The sequence below is a fragment of the Plectropomus leopardus genome, chromosome 22 (assembly GCF_026936395.1).
Source record: "Plectropomus leopardus strain MGB_pleo_1.0 chromosome 22, ASM2693639v1, whole genome shotgun sequence".
Lineage (NCBI taxonomy): Eukaryota > Metazoa > Chordata > Actinopteri > Perciformes > Serranidae > Plectropomus > Plectropomus leopardus.
The window spans coordinates 26011955-26035440 of record NC_142197.1 but is presented as its reverse complement, the minus strand read 5'-3'; the positions used below and the strand labels follow the sequence as shown (position 1 = coordinate 26035440).

Sequence of the window (23486 nt, the reverse complement as noted above, 5' to 3'; positions counted from 1 at the left end):
AACTGCTATAAAATGAACTGCATGGCAACCAGACTGAGCCTCTGACTGAGACAGCCCTTTATTTGTCAAAATGTGTCACCATACTGGGCTAGTGAAAGAGACTGGGCATCTAATTGGGACTAAGCTTAAATTATATGATAATAATAATAATGGTAAGTTATATGATAGGGTTTTACATCTGCTTATCTCTGTTTTGCATCTTTCTTGTTTACAGTGCTGATAATATTGTCTTCTTTGGTGCTCATGGTGTCAGTAAAATCAACTGAATGACTCTCTCAACTCTTCTTACACACACGCGCACACACACGCGCACACACACACACTCGTTTACTTATGTTAATTTATGGAATATTGTTTGTGTTTGGTTAGTCATAACTACCCCTGTCAGACAAACAATGTAAGTATGGGGGGATGAATATACTTTCGCATGCTGTCAGTTGGTGACATCATTACTGTGCAACACAAACAAACTTTCTCGACTCTTTATATTCAGTTGAAGTAGATTAGTCTCTGAGATCTAGCAGTAGAGTTGTTTTTACCAACTCCTCTCATATAACAGAAACTTCATCTATCTGTACCTTCAAAAACCTTAAAACAAGTTAACAGAGTCCAGGTTTAGTTTTTGGGAGTTTCTCTAAAAGCACAATGTTGAGAGTTTGCAGCAGAGCTCTGGTAAGTAAACAATACCATTTGAGTATATATATATATATATATATATATATATATATATATATATATATGTGTGTGTGTGTGTGTGTGTGTGTGTGTGTGTGTGTGTGCATGTATATGTCTATTTGGTCTTAAGACAGTTAAAATAACTTGTTAGTAATAATTTACAGTAATAATTATAACAGTATTACTATGCCACTATCATACTCATGATAGTAGGATTGATGTATTGATATGGTTTGTGAGCAGATTAGAGGAAAAGAAAGAAGGAGAGAAAAGGAAAAGGGAGAGAAATTAGATTAATAAGCGACATACAATGAATAAGATTCGACAACATGAATGCATAATCAATACAAAACATTGTTATTTTCATAATCACCATCACAACATCACAAAGACAATATGTAATAGTGATAATGTAAAAGCAATGACAATGGTAATGTCCATGATAATAATAACACCCTCCTACAACAAGTCCAACAACAAGGACAGGAGGGAATGTTATATACAAACATAATTAATTAACAATTTAAAAAAAGGAAGGGGAAAGAAAGAAAAAAAATCAGAGAGGGAAGGTGTGGACAACCCATCTCTTGGGGATGAGCAGAGTTTCACTGGGTTGAAAGTCTGGTAGAGAGATGTGTGTGTATGACTTTATATGCCTGTGTCTGCGGTTATGGGTATGTCTGAGACTGGAGATGTAAGCTGTTTAGTGGTATTTGCGTATAGTGGAAAATGGAGTTTGAGATTAAGGTTTGTGATTACTGGAGTCCACGTTTTCATTAACAGTGACATTTGTTTTCCTAAAAAGTAGGCTGTTTTTTCTGTAGATATATGTTCTGCGACAGGATGTAACCAGTGGTTGATGTTTATTGTTTGGTTGTTTGTCCAGCTTGTAAGGATGACCTTCTTGGCAATAGCTAGGGCAACCATTGTGGGTTGTATGTTTTGGTGGGAGTTCAGTTGAGAATGGGTCCCCAAGTATGCACAAAGAGGGAGACCCACCCAGCAGGGAATATTCCCAAAACATTGGCCAACATTACCTAAAAGCTGCAATAATGTTTTAAAGAAAACATTTTAATCTAATGTTCAGAGAACGTTTCAAGGATGTTTATCAATTCAAATAATGTTGCTTTAAGGTTCAATTCTGAATAAGATGTAACATTTTAAGTGCAACATTCTGAGGATGTTTTGGTGATGTTACGATGTGACAGGGGAATGCTACCACCGAGATTGTTGAGAGTTTTTGTGTAATCTTAAACCAACGGTGCTGTACAGGTAGACAGAGCCAAAAGGCGATGAGGTTGTCATCTATAGTGCCTAGAGTGCATTGTGAACATTAATCTATGTTGGAGAGACCCATTTTATGCAGTTTTTTTTTGAGTGATGTGTGCTCGGTGGAGGAGTTTGTACTGGATCAATTGCAGATTTGTATTCTTAGTCATCTAAAATGAATTTCTACAGACCTTCATCTATACTGGACATTTGTTGCTAGAGGGAATTCTGGTGGTTGCAGAAAATTTCATAATCTGTTCTGCTGGGTAAGGAGGTTGAAGTGGATTATTTATACAGATTTTGACTTTCAATGACTGATTTTACATGTAGGTATTAGTGGAAGTTTCCCCCTCTAACACCCCTCCTCTGGATCAGGTCCTTAAATGATGTGTATGTGTTGTCTTAAAATAGGTGGTGGAGATTTCTTTTGTTTCCTATATGCCAACATGCATTGGAGATTTATTGAGCCGAAAGTCCGGGTTGTGCCAGAGAGGTGAGAGTCACTTGTAATTTGCTAAAAGGCTATTTGCACATGATGTCATGTCAACCTGAAGAACTGCAGATGAGGGGCAAGATGTGATTTCTGCATAGAGAAGTGCTATAAAAAAGGTTTGCGCTGTTCAAAGCTGAGCCAACCAGACAAAGTGGGGGGAAAATGGTTAAAATCTGGGAAATAAAACAGGCTACTTTCTACTCCCGAAAGAAGTGACACATAAAGGTGAGAAGTTTTAAAACACTCATGGAGAAACGGCAGCAGACATGGATTAAAGCCTTTGTCTAAAGTCTGAAGGAGTGGGGTCAAACAAAGCTCATATATGCAGAGACCGCTTTGTTTTGTTTCGCCACAGCCCACATTTTCAGCGGTGTTTCTGAACACCTATGAGAATGGTTGGCCTAGGAGAACAAGGTAGAAAATAATAACTACACTTAGCCAGCTAGCGTATAATTCACTTTTTCTCCATTCCAAACTATTCCCAACTGGTGTTCTTCACTTCTTGCCCCCATATAACTTTTGCAGGTCATTTGGATCGCATAATTGAAAACAAGCTATGTCAAGTGTCTTCCATCAGGCTGTCACAGTAAAGGCAATGAGGGAGTCTTTGAAGCAGTTAGGACATTTGATATTTACGCTGATAAAGGGTAGATTAGAAATGTTTATGTTTTGCACTGCACCTGTTCTAATTTGATCCAAGATGAATGAGCCAGGTTGACGTGGATCCTTTTAACAAGATATTGTAGCTGGTTTGCAAGGTAATAGTGCAGAAGACTGGGTGCATCTAGCCACTGGCAAAATGTTTCTGTAGTTGCTATCTGTCCTATTAGAGAATGGGAAGGTTGGACCATCATTTAAGGTCATTGATGATTTTTTCTACTAGCTGTGTGAAATTGAGGTGACTTAATTCTGATGGGTAGAGAGGTTGATGCCCAGATATCTAAGCTTACCAGAAGAGAAAGAATGGTGTTTATCTTGGGTTGCAGGATTCCATAAATTCCCTGAGATAGGAAGAATAGTTGATTTGAACTGGTTTACAGTGTAGTATGACATTTGTGAAAAGTAATGAAAGAGATGGATTACTTCCTGTAGTGAGTTTTGTGGATCTTGACGGTAGAGTATGATATCATCTGCATATAAATTGATTTGTGTTTTATTTTTGATGCTTAAATTCCTTTCTCGTTATGGCTCTGTCGGATGGCAAAAGAAAGTGGTTCAATAAAAATGACAAAAAGCAAGGGTGAGAGTTGGCATCCTTGTCTGGTGCCCCCATGCAGTGTGAACCTTTGTGATATGATCCCATTAATGATGACTTTGGCTGCGGGAGTATTGTATAGTGTTTTTAATCCAGTGAATGAACAGTTCCCAAAAACCAAGCTTTTCTAGAATTATGAAAAGAAAAATCCAATTTACTTTATTAAATGCCCTGTCTGCGTCCAGTGAAACTATAATAGTTTTTACTTTGACACCTTGTGAATTGTTGAATAAATTTAGGAATCTTCTTAAAGTTGTGAGTGGAATATTGTCCTTTGATGAAGCCAGCCTGGTCATCAGCATTAAAGATGGAAGGATTTTTTCCAACCAGGATGCTAGTGCCTTGGAAATTATATTAATGTCTGTGTTAATAAGTGATATGGGCTGGTAACAGGAGGGAAGAGTTGGGTTGTTGACCAGTTTTAGTAAGACCTTAATAGCTCCAATGTTTATCTGTCAGAGAAAGTCATGATTCTTCTATGTCCTGTTTGTCTACTTCTTTTTGTTTTTCTTTGTTTTGTTTTCATCTTACTCTTCTTCTTCTGGCAGAATTGACTGTCCAATAGGCAGTGGCATTGCCAGGAATTCTGGGCCCCATGACAACATAGCTCATTGGGCCCCATCACCACGGCCCAAGCCTACCCTGCACAATTGTTATAACCACACCTGCATTACCCAATGGTCCATTAAAAGCAATACATAACATAACTTTGTTTTACACCCCTGAAAATTGTGGATAAATAATCACAAGAGTTAATCTAATATTTCTTAAGCAAGACCACTAGAGGCATTTAAATTTACCTGAACACAAAATACCCCCCAAAAAAAAAACAAATTTCACTGCCTTTACATAGCAATAATGAGAATATGCTTTTTACCTGCCTACCATGCACAATATTGCCCTTCAGACTACCCACCTCTTTAAACAAGATTATTTGAAGCCAAGTGACATGTTGAATAACGAGGGCTTATTTGGTATAATCTAACCCCTCAAAGTGAAAAACCTTCAAAAACTACAGTTTACTTTCAATCAGATTCAGCCTCACTTGATGCTATGACCCTAAAATTGTAATTATTCCCCTCAGTTCTTAGTTTACTTCTTTAACACTAACAGAAATAATCTTACTTAAAATTAAATACACCTTGTTTGTATGGCAATAGCAGGCTTTTAAAGCTAGCGCAAAGTCAGTTATATCATATGAATCTAGAGATTTTAACGAATCCTTTGATACCAAATATGTTAAGCTAGCTCACTGAGAAATTAGCTAAGTATCGCTCCAAAGGTGACTGTCTTTACGGCGAGGTAATAAATATAATGTCATATGAGATTGTACCTATGATGCTGAGTAATTTATGAATATAATAAACTTTTATACAACAGTTAACGCCAACCAAGCAATTTGATTGGTTGAGAGGCATTCCATGAGTGCTGGCATTGGACTATAACATCACTGGGACTGGTAACTTTAACTCTGCATGTATCACTCCGCTTCATGGCCGTTCAAAATCTGTTAATTAGTGTAAGAGTCAGGAAAGAGTGAAAGTGGGATATGTTTTAAAAGTGGGATCTGTTTATAGTATGGTGTAAGCATAGGTTCAAACAGCTAGTTGACGCTGTTCAAATAACTATCAGTAGGTCAGGTTGTGGGAGGAAAGAAGAAGAGGAGAGAGAGAGAGAGGGGAGTTTGGGGCGAGCAAGAAAGGACAGGAATTTTGGAGCGTGTCTTGAGCTGACTGTACATACACTAAAGTTACTAAAAGTTATCAGGAAGCCCAGGAGGGAGCAGCTGTGACGGACGGGTTTTGGTGAACCGCCGTTCACTGGGAGTAGGCCAGCTGTTACAGATGTTACAAGGATGTGCAGTGAGACAAGGACACACTCGTCTGAAACTATCCATAGCTTGAGAGATATGACACGACACACACACACACACACACACACACACACACACACACACACATACACGTGCTGTGTGATATGGGACTCGAGGTGACGGAGATCAAGGCGGTGATTGGACACACACTGCAGTGACAATCAGTCTAATCAAACTAACTCATCTGAATCACACAAAGTGTCTGTTAACAGACTGATTTCACTGAAAAAAAGAGATAAATATTCATGATACTAAGCATCTGGTCTGTGCATACTGTTAAGACCGAGCTAACACAGATTAGCAAGCAGCGTGCAGGAAAATATTTATGCGTTGCTAGGCAACGGCTGTCACATTTGGGGAACTATTTGTGTCGGCGGCAAGACCCCAGGAAGTGCGCCACCCTCTGAAGCAAAATTTACATAGTGGCCAAAAGTGGAACTACAGCGTCATGTGATGCACACTGGCCCAGAAAGACTTTTCCCCATTTACTTAATGAGACCTCCTTAAATCACTGGATAATTTTTTTTGAGACATGTTGACTTTTCAGAACACATTTTTTAATAGCCATTATTAAAAATATTAAGTCCTAAAGATATAAAATGCACCATTTTCCGAATCAAGATTTGGAATTAGGTATTTCTCCAGACATAAAATGAATGCGTATAGGACCCGTGGAACTCTACCATGTGCGCATGTAACTCTTAGAGTTTCTGACACAACACAGGCTTCGTACCGGCTGCAGTAATGGCTATTTTTGAATCATAATTCATCATTTAAACTACCGGTTATCAATGAGCAGCGCTGAGCACTAGTGACAGTACTGAACATAGTATTTTTTAAAGTTGAGCTGTGCAATATAACAAGGCACCACCTTTTATTACCTTTCTATGGGCAAAACACTTTCTGATTCTGTTAATTTGATTTCTCTGGTCGAGATGACGATATGATTCCCTGATGAGTTGTATGTATATGTGTGCGTGTGTGTGTGGGTGTGTAAAGAGAGATAGATATACTATTATCTGATAATCACGTAAATATTAAAACCGACAGCACCGCTGTCGTTATACCGCCGATTAGCTGCTGTTGCTAATAAGCTAAGCTACTACGAGAGCAATGCTCGTGCACGGGCGCTCATCTGTGTGAGCGAGCCAGTGAGTCAGAGTCAATGCTCGTCGTTAATCACTTCTACACATGCTCTATGGGCCAGTAGAGAATGAGGCCCTGCCTCCACGGCTGTATCCAGACGTCCTTATAATACATGCATGGTTGGCGGAGCCAAAAAATCATTAAATAAACAAACAAATCATAATCTGTTGTCGCTTGTTACTATTAACAAATAAAAGATGCTTGTAGAACTGTTGTATAAAAGCAATATCACACTTGAGATTGTGTGATTATCTTCGGCACTCGGCCTGCGGCCTCGTGCCTACGACCGAATCTCAACCGCGATGATATACCAGCACAACATCACTCCCTCTCATGTGATATTGATTATATATATAAAACGCAAATATAATCCAAGCTAGACTACTGCTGGCTGACTGCCTTGAATCTAAATTGCTGGTATTCGCTTAAACCATTCTTAAACTGTTTAAGTTGTGCTCACCTTTCTTTTGAAAGAAAGTCATTAAATGCACTTTTCCCTCAGCTTGTTTCCTTTGTTTCTCTTTTCTTCCTTTCCTTTTTTGATCCTCACTCATTCTCACACGTGACTGACTGCTGACATATCAATCCAGGCGACCAGCACAGGGCGGACTAAACCATTTTGCGCATCTAGTAGGATTTAGTAGGGGTGGGAGGGGCCTCTGAGAGAGACTCCATATTTTCTCCAGAAAGGAATTAATGTTTATTTATTTATTCAGACAATTTTAGTTAACTTATTGCAGTTAAAACTTAGAGAAAAAAAAATGAAAATAAAAAATTAATATTTATTTCAGGCCCATTAAGCCTCCCCCCCATTTGATCAAGAGGAAACATGTCATTTTTATGAGTTATAACATACAGGGACATTGTTGTATCTCTCATATAAAGGTGGGGATGGTGAAGCCCTATAACTTGGTGAGACCTGTATCAGTGACCCTGGTTGCTAGCAGAAACCTGTCTCATCAGAAAGACCTGCCCAGTCAGCCTGTCCCCCCTCTGCAGCAGACTTGTGACATCTACCTCCAGTACATGGAGCCCATGTTGGAGGGGGACGAGCTGAAGCGAGCAAAAAAACTGGTGGAAGAGTTTCGTAAAGAAGGAGGGGTCGGAGAAAGACTGCAGAGAAGCCTGGAGAGGAAAGCAGAGAACTCTGAGAACTGGGTGAGTTCAACAACTACACACCATCAGCTGTAGACACATCTACTGAGACAATGACTTCCTCACAGATTCTGTACTTATTTAGCTCCTGTCTACTACTAAATCAGGGGCTCGTTATGCAAATAATTTGATAACACCAATAACCTCAAGTGTTACTGAATTATCCAAAACTGAAACTTTAAGGATTATAACTTTTGCAGCCAGGGTTCTTGTCATCATGCAAGTTCACCAGCCTACACTTCATGCAGCCCTGAAAACAAGGGAAAGAGGATGTTACTGCTTTTGCTTTATGTAAATAGGAACCATCTTTCACTTTGTTTGGTCATGTACTTTCATTCGGGCATTTTTTGCTGTTTCACCCTTAATTTGGAATAAAACATTGTCCAGAAACATTTCACATGGAGTAAAGGACCTAATTACCCTTTTATACATATTCATTGGACTGTCTATTCTGTAGGTATGTGTCACTTATAGTTTGTAACTGTTTCTAGATTACAGAGGAATTTTTAAAGATTGGATTTATGATGTCGCGAGTCAGTGTGGTGGGTACATCAGGCAATGGGGGCCTCTTTCCCCGAATGGACTACAGAGATAGGACCGGAAAAGTAAGGTAAAAAGACACACACATACACATGCTCAGTTTGTGTCCAGTGGATGACCAGAGGTGTACCATTAAGCGAGATTGGTGTCTTAACAAGGTATCTTGAGTCCAAATCTGGGGTTTCCCATTATATGAAGGTGGCTACATTTTAACTTGGCTTTATCGCCATGGTAATTTATGAGGCAAACTTAACCTGGTTGGGAACAGATTATGTTCCAAGTTTTGTCTTGAAATCAGCTGAAAAGCTCATTTAACTGCTTCTTTGAGGAGCAGCACTCTATAATCAGTGTCAGTACATAAGTCATACGGACTATCACCTGCGAGAAACGGTTATGAATACACTTTATTCAAATTGTTGAGCCGAATGTTAAATAACAGTGATGTAGAAAATCTGAGGGAAAATATTGTTTGTTTGTATATTTTATTCACACTGTTGTTGTTGCTGTCAATTCAATTCAATTTTCAATTCAATTTTATTTATAAAGCCCATTTTCACAGCACACAGTTTGTCTCAGAGGGCTTTGCAGCATACGACATCCTTCAGCCCTTAGACTCTCACATTGTCTAAGGAAAAATGTCCTCCAAAAAACCCTGTAACAGGGAAAAAAAATGGTAGAAATCTCAGGAAGAGAGACTGAGGAGGGATCCCTCTTCCAGGACGGACAGACGTGCAATAGATGTCGTAAATAACAATTAAATTACAGTAATGACAAAAAGGAAAGATAAAGAGAGACGAGAGAGAGAGTGACAGCAACCTCAGACAGGACCACAGCAACGGCACAACCAAGACCACCATCAAGGCAAGCCGGAGCTATTGTATCAGTGCAGCCACAGGCATGGCCAAAGGCAGGATCACAGCATAAGCGCAGCCATCACCACGATCCAGGAGCAGCCAAGATTGCAGCAAAGATTCGGAAAAACTACGAATCAAGGGAGCATAAATGCTCTGGAGAAAAAACTGAGTGTAATGCAGTAAAAAGCCAAGAGCGTTTGCAGATGGAGGGAGCAAGAGAAGGAAAAAGGAGCTAATCGTATTCTAGAAAGTCCCCCAGCAAACTAAATCTATGTCAGCCTAACTAGGGGCTAGTCAAGGAATTACTATTATTATGTGTTTAGTGTCCTTGTCCACAGTGACTCTCCAAAAAGCCTATATAAAATGACTGTGGCTTTAAACAGGATGACATTAACTTACATATGAAATGTGGTGTAATTCTTTCAAACCATGCCATAGCGCTATCACTGCTGATAATGTTTAAAAGCTTAGTTCTGATTTACTGAATTTCGTTTTATTCTGCTGGTATATTACAGATAATAGATCTGTCTGTTGGTATTTTTCAGTGATAATATTTAATCAGTAAAGTTTATTTTTCTTTGATTTGTCCAAAACTAATACGTCTCCTTCATCACAGGACAGTGTCAGACCTAAACATAGTTTTTGATTATAATGTTTATATCTGTTGCATCAAGGTACAAGTTTCAGATTGAGTTAGAAAAAAGACTGATAAAATTAATAAGCTATACTAACTTGTGCATTCACACAATTCTCACAATTCATCAACGACATAATTTTCTGCCAGCATTTGTTTCTGACTCGAACTGAAGCAACAGTGTAGTTTTTCACGATAATACTAATATTCATATCCTGTAAAGGCGGAAGTGGGTGGCTGGTGATCGATCATTTTCAAGTCAAATGACAAAAGCCCAGAGTGTCCTAAACAAATAACTGTATTTAAAAGCTTTCTCTTGATCAATATACTGTATAACTGTGCAAAATAAAACTCTTCAACTCTGTCACTTTCTTAAGAATGAAAAACGATATGAAGTTTATTTTGGATTGGCCCTAAAACTTTAATATTTGGGTTTTGGGAGATCAACCTATACAAGGGATTAAAGTTAAGAAATCTCAGCCTGTAATTCTAATGATTCCTTTATAAAACTGTGGGAGTTCTTTTCAAACATTAAAATGAATAACCATGTTTTCTCTCTTCAGGTATACTGCCAAATTCATAGCATCTACAATGGAATTAAAGAGAAAGATTGACAAGTGAGTACTGACTTTAAATGCTCAATAATGAACTATTAAATTAAATAAGCTAATGAATCTATTTGCAGTTTTCACTTACAAACATTAAAAAGCAAAAGAAGCAGTTAAATTACACATAAACAGGTGTTTCAACTGCTGCCTAACTTAAGGCCTTGCTTTTTTACATGACATTTTCAGCCAGAGAAATAGAAATCAGTTTTCTGAAGAATCTGAATGAAGTTTATTTCCAGCTAAGGTGTTTTTCGATAAACTATGATGGAAAGTTAAACTTAGACCTATAGAAGTTAAACCAAGTTTAGACATTTGCTCTCTGTCTTTATAAAAACACTCTAACTTGTGCATTTTTGTTTGAGTCAGTTTTAGTGTTTTTATTTTGAACCAAAAACTATAAGTCATATTATTCAGAAAAAAAGAAATTACTAAACCTGAAAACCATGTTTTTCTTCTTCTTATGGAGAACAATGATATCCACAACAGTTTGTTTTCATTCAAACTATATAAAGAAACACTGTGTGTCCATCCAATGCTGTATCATAGGTGGGCTCACTGCATCAATGTTACCCACTAACTGTTGTCGGCCTTCTTCATTTCTCCTATATAATCTCATATTATGTAGGTCAAAAGACTAAACTTATATCAACATTGGAGGAAGAGCTACTGTGCAGCTTTAAGAACATCAGTGGTGAAAATTTTAAATGTTATTTAATGCCTGACATATTGTTTAATGTTTGTATGTTTTTCAGTAATACACTACCAGATGAGTACCTGAGAGGGAAGCCGCTGTGTATGAAGCAGTATGAGCAGCTGTTTTCATCCTGTCGTAACCCTGGTCTGGAGACGGACACTTTGGACTACTACACTGACCAACACATCGCTGTAGTACACAACGGTCATGTAAGGAACATCACATTTGTGAAGTACTAAACAGTTGTGAGGAACAAGTCAAGAATCTGTGCCTGAGCTTTTCTGTGACCAGCGTTTGTTACAAAACCGCCAAGAATGCACTTACAAATTGTCTTAAGAGCCATTTTAAGGGGCATTCCTATGGCTTGTGCATTTAGGCTCCAACCATGAACCACAACATCCCTATTATGTGCTGTACCATACACTCTCTGCCTCCTCTTGTTTCCTCTCATCTCCCTTCTGTCATTGTCAAACCCTAAAATATCATAAACTGCCAACTGAGTACTGAAATAACCCCTTTCTTAAAACTGAAAGTGGAGAGTAAATTAAATTAAATGGCAAGTTCAGCTTCAAAGCCTGACCAGATGGTTCTCTCCACACCACCAACTATGTTTGCATTGACTGTCAATGTTAAGTAAGTTACCTCTGGAGTATGTCTCAGATACAACTTGCTGGCAAACCATACAACTGATGCAGAGCGCCCTCCTCCCCTTCACCAAAGGCTGACCACGCTGGATAGTTTGCAGTGGACCTGCACTTAATGCAGGTAGCCAGACAGTGAGACAGTGGTAACTGTCATAGTTCTGGATAGTTGCAGTAATATTATACGTACATTTGCATTAAGCAAAAATATTTCTCCACTCCTATATTGATAAGGGCACTAAAAACTTGAAAAAAAAACCTTTAAAGTACATTTAGATCAAACGTGCCTTTAAATATAACAATATCCTGTAGTTTAAATATAGTAGGCTAAAACTGCTTTATGTTAAACAGTCATATCTAAACATGTTCCTGGCCTTTTTCTCTGCACTGCAGTCATTTAAAATATCCCCAAAACTAATTTTAACCAATTTAAGTGAAATCAGCAGCTCTCTAAAATTAAAAGAAATTTCAGTGTTTATCATTATTTTAGTGTTTATTTGTAAGTCTGTAGGACAGAGAAAATGAGTGCTTTAGTGACATTGATGTAAAACTGACTATTTCTATTATTATAATCAGATGCCTGAAAAACCTAAGGCTGAGCAAAGTATTCCAGGCATATCTCAGTTTATGAACCAGGGTTCACAGAGATTTATGTGCTTTGATAATTTGCAAGTTGTAATTAACTTATAATATGACCACTACGTCATTTAGTCACAGGTAACCTGAGGCCTTCAGAAGCCTGAGTGTCATTGCTTAGATGGTAATGAAGTCTTGCTTCCATGTTTCCTCCCTTTGGATTCAGTTCTTTAAGCTGGAAGTATACAACAGTGATGGGAGTCCACTGACAGTGGATCAGCTCTGTGTTCAGCTGGAGAGGATCATCGACTCCTCACCAGAGCCGAGCATGGAGCCTATAGGCATCCTCACCACACAGGGCCGTGACAGCTGGGGCAAAGCCCACCACAACCTCATCAAGGGTGAGAACATTTCTGCTCTCATGCAAGTCAAACTAAACAACCGCTGACCTAATAATTGCTGACAACATATGAAATATCTTTGTCATCATTATCATGTCAACAGTAATGCATGCCTGGCAGGGCCAGAGTGGGACTCATTTTCAGCCAGTGTCATGGCTCAGCCACTTTTGGAGGGTCTGGGAGGATCCTCCCCCAGGAACAACAAGCTCTAATTTGATGCTTTTTTGTGCACTTTGGCACTTTATTTGCGTTCCAAGTACACATTGTGAATTTAGGAAAGTTGAAATGTGTACCTCAGAGAGTGTCAAAACTGGGCGTACCATTATCATCAAAAATGTTCTATTTATGTTAACAGTGTTGCGGAGTAACTAATCTACTCAAGTACTGTACTTAAGTACAGCTTTAAGGTTCATGTACTTTAGTATTTACATTTTAAGCTCATTTGTGGGCTACTTCCTCTACATTTAATAGGCAAATATTGAACTTTACTGGCTGCTACATTGAAGTAATGAACACATTAATGCATCAATACTTAAAATATATAAGCTGTATTACTCTGAAATGGGCCATTCTGCATAATAAAAAACTTACTGTTATTTCTGGTGGGCTATTTCAGATATACTTTTATTGTAATACTTGAAATTTTACTTCAATAGTAGTTTGAATGTAGGACTTTTACTTACAACAGTATTTCTGCACTGTTGCTTCTTTTACTTCATTGAAAGATATGTTTTAGCTCGTTTTGAATCCACACCCTAACATTATGCAATGTGACTTCTGACAGAAAATGTTAGTTGGTTCAATCTAAAGAGAACAGTAACAGCGGCACACTCTTCTGTTAGTTTGTCCTGGTGTGTTGCAGTACTGGATGGGGAAGGAGTCTTGTAAACCTCTCTGATTGGTCAAGTCTGGCCCCCCATTGGGGTTTAAGATGCCTATGTTTGGCATTCGGTGGCACATTTGGGGAGGTATTGGTCTAGAAGGCTACTGAGGTTAAAAAGAGCATTTCTAACATTTCCCCAATTACCTTTTTTCTTCATTTTATTATTTTATTATTTTTTATTGTATTATCTACAGGATTTTTCAACACAACAAGCTGGAGGTGGGTAGGAGCTTGCAAATTATTTGACTTTGCTCCACAAGGAAATTTTGTGGGGAATGAAAGACAACATGCATTGGATCATGCTAACATATTCAAGAAAAATCTTTATTTGATAGGTATGATGCAGTTAAACATAGTTTCATACAAAGTATGAAGCTGATGTGTTGCACAGAGAGTTTAAAGCTACTGCTAATTTCCAACTCTTAGGCTGAATCAGTTTTATGCATTTGTTGAACTTTTCACGTAACATACAAAAACTTCAATGCAGTTTTACATAGAACTCCAAATGACTTAGAACATGTGATTGACAACAAATATCTATGATGTTAAACTTTTGTACTAACATGATATTTGTTGTGTGTGCATGTCCTTGTCCATGTTTAGATAAGACCAACAAGGAGTCACTGTCGGCTATTCAAAGCAGCATCTTTATGGTGTGTTTGGATCAAGCAATGCCCCCAGTGTCTGATGAGATGTATCGCAACAGTGGTTTTTGTCAGATGATGCATGGAGGAGGCAGCCAGTGTAACAGTGCAAACCGTTGGTTTGACAAGGGGATCCAGGTAATATAACACACCTGCAAATTATACATGACTAGAAAGTACCATAAAACATGCTGATTTTGTGATGTTTTTGTTTTTTTTCCTGGCACAAGCACTGGGGAGCGATATCACTTACCAGAAAACACATTGAAGGTGTGGCAATAAGCAAGAAGCCATTTACCTTATGTTAACAGGAGCCATATATATATATACATATATATAAAATGAAGTAGACCTGAACTAGAAACAGACTCACAAGGAGTTGGGATGTAATGCGAAGTGTGTGTGTTTTGTTTGATTGTTAAATTTTAAATCTTTTTTTCAGTTAATTATCGGAGAAGATGGGACAAACGGTGTGAACCTTTCAGGTGCCTTTGCTGATGGTGTAATCCATATGAACATGGCTGCTTATGTTGTGGAAGGCATGTAAGTAGACCATAATGAATTGGTTTCCGTAAGTACAGGTGTTTCGATTTGTTGTTTTAGCGATTGATAGTTCAGGCATTAGGCAGAGTGTACAGATAAAGCCCAGGTGGAGTTAAAGTCTTTTTGATTTTGTCATGTCTAAAGCCATCAAATTTGTGACTCAAGTCTAACTCAAGTCCAAGTCATGGGACTCAAGTCTACACCTGTAATAAAGCTGTGCAAAGGTCTGTGTCAGTTTAAATTCCTACTGGCTACTCATGGCTACTGGTTTCATGGTCTTTGTCTTTATATAGTGGCTTAAAGTGGTACCATACTGACACCAGGCCATGAGCTTAGTAACACTATATTATAGCCTCCCTATGGTATATTCTGGCAATGTAAAGTATCTCAAAAAAGTGAGTACACCCCTCACATTTTTGAAAATATTTATTGTATCTTTTCATTAGACAACACTGAAGAAATGACACTTTGTTACAATGTAAAGTTGTCAGTGTACAACTTGTATAACAGTGTAAATTTACTGTCCCCTCAAAATAACTCAACACACAGCCATTAATGTCTGAACCACTGGCAACAAAAGTGAGTACCACCTTTAACATGAGACATTAGTACATTACAACAACAACAACAGTACAACATTAGTAGCATATACATATTAAATCTTTTTCCAGCCTGCCATCTAGCCTAGACTTTAGAGTGCAGTGGAAATAAATCATGTGGCTTTATTGCAATCTTTTAATGAATTTTAGCACTGTGTGCATATTTTTGTGTTTAATTTATCAAAGAAAATCAATCAACCAATCAATCAATCAATCAATCATGCAGCAGACAGCTCGGTGCATGGCTGTATTGCACCTCTTCTCCCACTAAAGAGCGCAGTATATCACCAAAATACTAAACTGGCACAAGCAAAGGAAAGAACTTGTGCATGTGTTTCATTGTGTGACTGCATGTATGATCCAATTAAATTTTAAAAAGTATACAGAATTAGTGCAGTCAAAAGAAAACTTGATTCAAAGTTTTGGATATGGCAGGCTGGGTCGAGATTAGCATCAGTATTAAATGACCACATAACTATTCCTACCCTCATCATCAGATACAAACTTCCCTATCTGGCATGACATGACAATGTAAAGTATCAAGGATCTCTATTGTGATGAGGCTTTCTCGAATTTTGTTGGTCTGCGACTCAGTGTAACCTTTCTGAGCCCTCTAATCATACATTCAATTCAAAACAGTCCCAAACCAATCTACAGGATCTTGACTCCAAGCATCATGTAATGAGTCAGTATAGCCTATCATTTCAGATCCTTTGTTGGCTCTTGGTCTGTTAGTTATAGGACTTTCTTTCTGTTGAATTCCATTTTGTTCCATCCAATCTATTTTTATTTATTTATTTTTTTAAAATCTTTTAAATCTTTTTTTAATCTTATGCCACAAATTGATCAATGGACTGACTGACTGACTGACTGACTGACTCATTGATTGATTGATTTTCTTTTGTGTGTGGAAACAGGAAAAAAACAGACGTGACGCAGTCTCCCATGGAGCCTTTACCTGTGCCCCAGAAATTACACTTCAACCTCACACCTGAAATTAAGATGGACATTGAAGAGGCCAAGCAGCACATGGACACGTGAGAGCAGCTTTTAGTTGTAACAGACACCCAGTGAACAGAATGATAATTAAACCCAGAGCCAACACTTTGGAAAATCTTTCTATGATATCTGCTACAGACAGCATGAAAAGCTAATGTGCTATCCATCTATTTTCATCCACTTATGCGGGGCTGGGTAATGGAGGCTGAGCACTCCAGACATCACTTTCCCCAGCAGTGTTTCCTTACTCCTTTTGGGGGATCCTGGGGCGTTCCCAGGCCAGATGAGATATACAACCCCTTCAACAGGTTCTGGGTCTGCTCTCCACTCAAAGCTTTGCCTTGTGGCTCAGCTTCCTCTTCACCATGACAGTTCCGTGCAATGTATGCATCACTGCAGATGTCACCCCAAACTGTCTTTCCATCCCATGCTTATTTTTACCCTCACTCATGAACATGACCCTGAGATACTTGAACTCCTCTACTTAAGGCAATCATTCTCTCACAGCCCAGAAGAGGAAAACCCTTTTTGATCCAGTCTCCTTTTTTAAAATTAGGAACCACCACCTTGGTCTGCCACATCACAGGCACCATATTTGACACTAAAACGGCATGTCAGCCAAGATAGCCCAACAGTGTCCAGAGCTTTCAACATCTCAGGACAATTCTTATCCACATCTGGCACCTTGCTGAGGCACTTCTTGACCACCCAAGCAACCTCTGCTAGGAGAATGAAAGTTCTCCCAAGTCTGCAGACTCTGCTTCCTCAAGATGTACCACAAGGTTCTGTGCTTGGACCAATCCTTTTCAGTTTATATATGCTTCCCCTGGGCAACATCATGAGAAATCACTCTGTAAATTTCCATTGTTATGCGGATGATACGCAGCTGTATCTATCTATGAAGCCAGATGATGCTGATCAGTTACCTAGACCACACGCATGCCTTCAGGACAAGCCTGGATGAGCTGCAATTTCCTGATGTTAAATTCAGACAAAGCTGAAGTTATTGTTCTTGGCCCCAAACACCTCAGAAACTCCTTTTCTAAGAATATAATTTCTTTAGATGCCATTGCTATTGCCTCTAGCACAACTGTAAGGAAACTTGTCCTTATATTGGGTTAAAATCTATCTTTTGCCTCCAATTTAAAACTTCAAGGAATGCTTTCTTTCACTAACAACATATTCTGTCTCAAACAAATGCCGAAATTTAGTGCACACATTTGTTACTTCTAGGCTCGATTACTGTAACTCCCTATTATTCGGTTGCCCCAACAAGTCTCTGAAGTTTCTCCAACTGGTGCAGAACAGTGCTGCACATGTACAAACGGGAACCAAGAAAAGGGATAATATTTCTCTTGTTTTAGCTTCTTTGCACTGGCTCCCTGTAAAATCCAGAATATGAATTTAAAGTCCTCCTCCTTACCTACAAAGCTCTGAATGGACAGGCTCCATCATATCTGTTGCAGCTCATAGTTCCCTATCAACCCTTAAGAGCACTGTGCTCTGAAAATGCAGGGTTACTTGTGGTTCTCTGTAGCCAGAGCCTTCAGTTGCCACACTCCTCGTTTATGGAACCATCTTCCAGTTTTGGTTAGGGAGGCAGACACCGTCTCCACTTTTAAGGGAAGACTTACGACCTTCCTCTTTGATAAAGCCCTGGTTAGGCTGATGTAGGTTTTGTCTGCCAGGGGACTTTCTAGGATACACTGTGGCCCTTTTTCCTTCTCTTGCTCCCTCCATCTTTAAACACACACACTTGTTTCTTTACTGCATTACACTGACTCGGTTGACTCTCCGGAGCATTCGTGCTCCCTTGTTTCATAGTTTTCCCAGATCTTGGTTGCAATCTTGGCTGCTCCTGGATTCTGGTGATGGCTGTGGTAAGGCTGTGACCTTGCCTTTGGCTGTGCTCATGCTGTGGCTGCACTGATGCTATACCCCCCATTACAGGGAGTTACAGGAGTTTTTCCTTAGACGCTGTGAGGGCAGAGGGATGTCGTATGCTGCAAAACCCTTTGAGGCAAACTGTGTTTTGTGATAATGAGCTTTATAAATAAAATTGAATTGAATTGAATTAAGTCTTAAAATTGTTAGAATAAAAAGTAGCTGCTGCTCATTATGGCTGTACAGTAGCGTCCTTTCCCAAGAAAGTGGGGTCAGAAAATTCAGTCTGATATGGACAGATATAATACTACATAAAGTGTGTAATGGGCCACATTTGCAGAGGAGAAAATGTATATTTTACATAGTTTATACGTTTATACTGCAAACATCTGTCAAACTACTTTGAAAAGTCTCACTGTCCAGACATTTGTCCCATTTCTACCACCACAGACTGGCCCAAAACCTGGATCTAAGCTCTACTACATTTAAACACTTTGGAAAAAATGTCTTAAAGACCTACAAGGTGCGCCCCAATGCTTTTGTCCAGATGGCGCTACAGCTGGCCTACTACAGGTGAGGTGATGAAAAGTCACGTGGAGATTGCTTGTCATTGTATGCAGCCTATTTTACACTTTACATCATTAACTAAGGGGAACTAGAGAGCTTCAAAGATTATATAAAAAAACCCAACCCTGATCATACAGTCAGACAGTAACAGAGAGTCCTGTAAAACAGATAAAATGAATTCACACCAATTTCAAATGCCCCCAGATTGTGTTTAAAATGTGTGCATCAGAGATCAAGACACAAAATAATCACAGACAGTTCATGGACAGGCTCATCAGCCAAAAACTGGAGTGACAGATAAACAAACAATTTTATCAACGTAAAATGGTATAGTTTGTAAAAGTGTTTGCTGAGCTCCAGTATCTGTTTGACTGGTCAACAAGCTTCAGGGCTGTGTATGTTGGAACAAAAATTTTGCCTAAAAAATGTCTCTCTTTTCTTGTGTCAGGATAAACCAGCGTATCTGTCCCTCACTGGAATATGTGTCAATGCGTGCATTTAAACTAGGGCGTTTAGGTTACATGACTTCAAATTCACCTGCCTCAGCCACCTTTGTCAAGGGCTTTGATGACCCTAAAATACAGGTAAAAATACAGGGAACCTCTAATGCAACTTTAACATAATGTCAATGTGTATCGAAAAAGTGTGCTGACTACAGAGATACTTAGATTGGTATTGATAATGCTATTGCTGCATAGCAGTCAGGCTAAAAACACCAACCACCTAAAAGTGATAAGTTGTAAATTTCTCTTTTCTTTCTGTTTTGCACAGAACCGAGAGAAGGTTGATTTATTGGAGAACGCTTTAAAGTCACATGCATTTTACACTGACATGGTGAGTACCATTCACAGCACCATTCAGTACTGCAGTTCAGTGTATGTCCAGTTTCTTTTGTTTTCAGTGAAAGGATAATGGTAGTTACAATTTTATATTCCTACTTCTATTAATACAGGCAGAGCCCTCTACTGTGCTCTATGGGTATTCTCTCCTCCAATTACAGACACACATTTCCCCACTATAAATTTGCATAAATGTAGTCAGCCAATAAGAACACATACAGAAGGGAATACCACGATACTGTCTGTCATCATACACTGGATTCAGAGAGGGACGTAGGGTCGGTGGGGCCTCTAGGTAGAGGGCTCCATCTTTGCTAACAGAACTATGGTAACACTATCACAACATATGTTGTATCTCAGATAGCCCTCGACTGGACTCAAAGGGTACAGTGAGTGGAGCCCCATGAATGAATGCCTTGTTGCAACTGTAACCAGTAGTGTTTAAGAGGGTAGCCCGAGTTTGCGTGTCCTGGTCAGTTTCTCCCTGTAGAGCTCAAAAGTTCCCTATGGAATTTTTAACCACCATTAGTACTTTGGATCAATGTTGTGCATGTGGATCCCCATGTCATTTACATGCAAGGATGACTTGATTATATACAGTGCAGTTTTCAAACTGCACTGGAAAAGTCAGGTACACAAATTCTGCACGAGGAAGAAATGGAATTTCCCACATTTGTAATATTTTAAGGATATTCAACATGATCAGATACATAAACTACACATTAAACCACATGTGGAAATCAACTTTGTAAACAAATTGAATATCCTCCTTTTGAACAGGCAGTGAGAGGCCAGGACATAACCTGCCACCTCTGGGGCCTGAGGCTGCAGGCTCTTGAGGAAAATATTCCCATGCCTGATATCTTAACAGACGACTCCTTCAACAAAGTGTTTGACACCAGACTCGGTACAAGTTATGTAAGTATTGAAACTATGACATAAAAATGAAAAGACCAAAATATTGCACCAAAGATAGCCAAGCTGATTGCTCTGTAGTCTCCAACAAAATGGTTAACGGGTTAAATATTCTCAGCAGCACTGGCAGAAGCTACCACAAAATAAATGTTTCTTTTGTGGTAGCTTCCGCTCATGCCATACATTGTATTTGTGACCATGTTATAATTATGGTGTAGGTCAAAACGAAAAAAACCACACACTATTTCTGGTGCACGGTCCTTACCACTGTGTCCTTTGTTTTACTGAACATCCAACATGCAGCAGCTTGTTAGAAAGTTAATACTGAAAATGCACAGAAATAGTCATTGTTTTGTTTTTACGAAAAGTGCCTGAATACAGACTGTGTGCCAGCTGCATTTGGATACCAGAGTGTAGCTTAGGCCGCACACTGATGTCCAAAACCAGGCAACTGAGCCCAAGATATTAGTTTCACTGTTTTCACTTACTGACAAAAACAACAATAGGCCTAATGAAAACAAATAAAATATTTTGTTGATCACACAGCTGATGGATAGAGCACAGTGACAGAGGCATACAAAAAGCAATATTTCCTCACAGCATCTGAACAGTCAAATGTTCAGTAGGTGAAAGTGACTTCCTTAGACTTCTACAGAAGACTTTTTTTACTGCCTATTTTTGTCAGACTTTAGATGGAATTCTTTATAAGTACGATGACACGTCACTCAGTCTCTCACCCAGCTACTCTGCTGCTTTCCTTGTTTTCAGGGGCAGATGTAATGATTTGGGGGCCTTACTTTGAGTTCAACCATTCTCTAAGTGGGAATGATGGTGTGCTGTTGGCAGTTGTAGAAGAAGTTATGCTGTTCTAAAGCCTCAGTGTAACTAATATAGACTATTGCAGGTGATGAATTGCAGGAAATTTGTTTTACATTACAGTTTATTTCTGGGGAAGTACATAATATACACATATGTCATGCCCTTGCTACTGTACATACTGCACCAAAAGAATATTCTCTCTATTTTATAGAAACACACATCAGAGGTCTCAGTACTACAAGATTAACTAACAAGTGCCTTTTCTCTTCTGTCCCTGTTCATCAGGTAATAAACCCATCTGGAATTCTTCCATGTTATGGCCCTGAAAAACCCGGAAAATATGAAGTGCTCTACAGTATTAGGGAAGATCACATTGAGATTACCATTGCTGCTCTTAAAACTTCTGAGACTCAAGGAGAAATTTCTAATGTAGGACATTTTGCCCAAGCTGTGGAAGGTGCACTGTTGGACATGAACACCCAGCTGGAACAAACTAGAACAACAACTAACTAGAACAAAAATCCTTATTGCAGACAGTTGGATAAGATCAGTGTCATGTCTGCTCTTGAACAGCATTCTTTCGAGCAAATTACTAATAAATGCCATACTCTTGTTATATTGGACCAAGAACATGCACCATGAATTCTGACATTTCCAAACTAATTATTTGCAAATGCACCATGTTGTAGAAATGTCTCCATTAAAGTGTATTCCAAAAATAAGTGGTGGTCTCTCAGAGATTTAATCAGAATCAGAAGCATTTTACATAGGTAAAAGTCCCAACCAAACATCATCATTTTCTAGTATTTCTAAAAGTATGTATTAAAAAGTCATAGTAAAAAAAAAAGAAAATGAAAATCTAAAAAAAACAAAACATAGTATAGTATGTCCTCAAAACTGAATAAAAATGTCAGAATCAGAATCAGAATCAGAAAAAGATTTATTGCCAGGTATAGTTAACACAATACGAGGAATTTGTTCTGGTGGGTTGGTGCAACATAAATATAGAGAAAAAAAACCAAAAACAAAACAAAAAAAAACATAAAATAGAAGATACAAATATAAAATAAAAAATATAAAAAGTACGAGTCTAGCAGTGCAAAACACAATATACTATGTCGTACAAAAATGCATAAAAATGGCACTGCATAGTTTGGCGTCCAACATAACATGAATTCATCACTGTAAATGTTTTTAAATCTGTGATTAATTTTATTTCAGTTGGAAATGTGTTCCAAAGTTTACAGCCTACAGCCTATAGTCTACAATATTGTATGTTACAGTTTCCGTTCACCGTGCTTCTTGTTACTCTGTTGCTGTGCTGTCTCTGAACATAGGTTCAGGGGCCAGATTATTGATACACTTAAATTTTGGAAAACATAATTGCACATAACTTTGAAAACTAAAAAGGTTGTACTTTTTTAGTATGTGGCAGTGATGCCAGTGGACAGTTTTTTTGTACATTAATTTTGGAGTACATAATAAACTATGACATGTTTAGGAATGTTTGGACGACATACTATCCTAAGAAGTTTTAATGCATTTTTGGACGACATACTATACTATGATATTTTTATGCATTTTTGGAAGACATACTATACTGTAACGTTTTCAAGCATTTTTTGGACAATGTATGACGTTTTTATCCATTTTTAAATGTCATACTAAATTATGACTTTTATATGCGTCATTGACCAACATACTATACTATCACATTTTATGCATTTTTGGAAGACACACTTTGCTATGACATTTTTATGCATTTTGGATGACATACTATACTATGATATTTTTATGCATTTTTGGAAAAAAAAAAAAAAACAACACCAAAATAAAAAAGAGCAGAGGCAGAAAAATGACTTTATTTCAACTTATTTCAGGTTGAAGAGCCTCTTCACGGATACTGGAAGGCATTATTGTTGTTGGCATCACTGTTATTGGCATTTTTTATTTTCTTCTTTATGCTTGTTATGCTGATAA

At 38.4% G+C, this 23486-nt stretch overlaps 1 protein-coding gene across 1 annotated transcript; it reads left to right on the top strand.

The window, feature by feature from the left end:
- Positions 1–645: 645 nt before the first annotated feature.
- On the top strand, positions 646–22150 carry LOC121961719 (carnitine O-acetyltransferase-like). The gene is made up of 14 exons (XM_042511779.2): positions 646–672; positions 7597–7869; positions 8358–8476; positions 10458–10511; positions 11255–11405; positions 12640–12814; positions 14301–14479; positions 14784–14884; positions 16401–16520; positions 18817–18939; positions 19382–19517; positions 19705–19767; positions 20553–20690; positions 21792–22150. The coding sequence occupies exons 1-14, from the start codon at positions 646–648 to the stop codon at positions 22017–22019; spliced, it is 1887 nt and encodes a 628-aa protein (XP_042367713.2). The 3' UTR covers positions 22020–22150.
- Positions 22151–23486: the final 1336 nt, after the last annotated feature.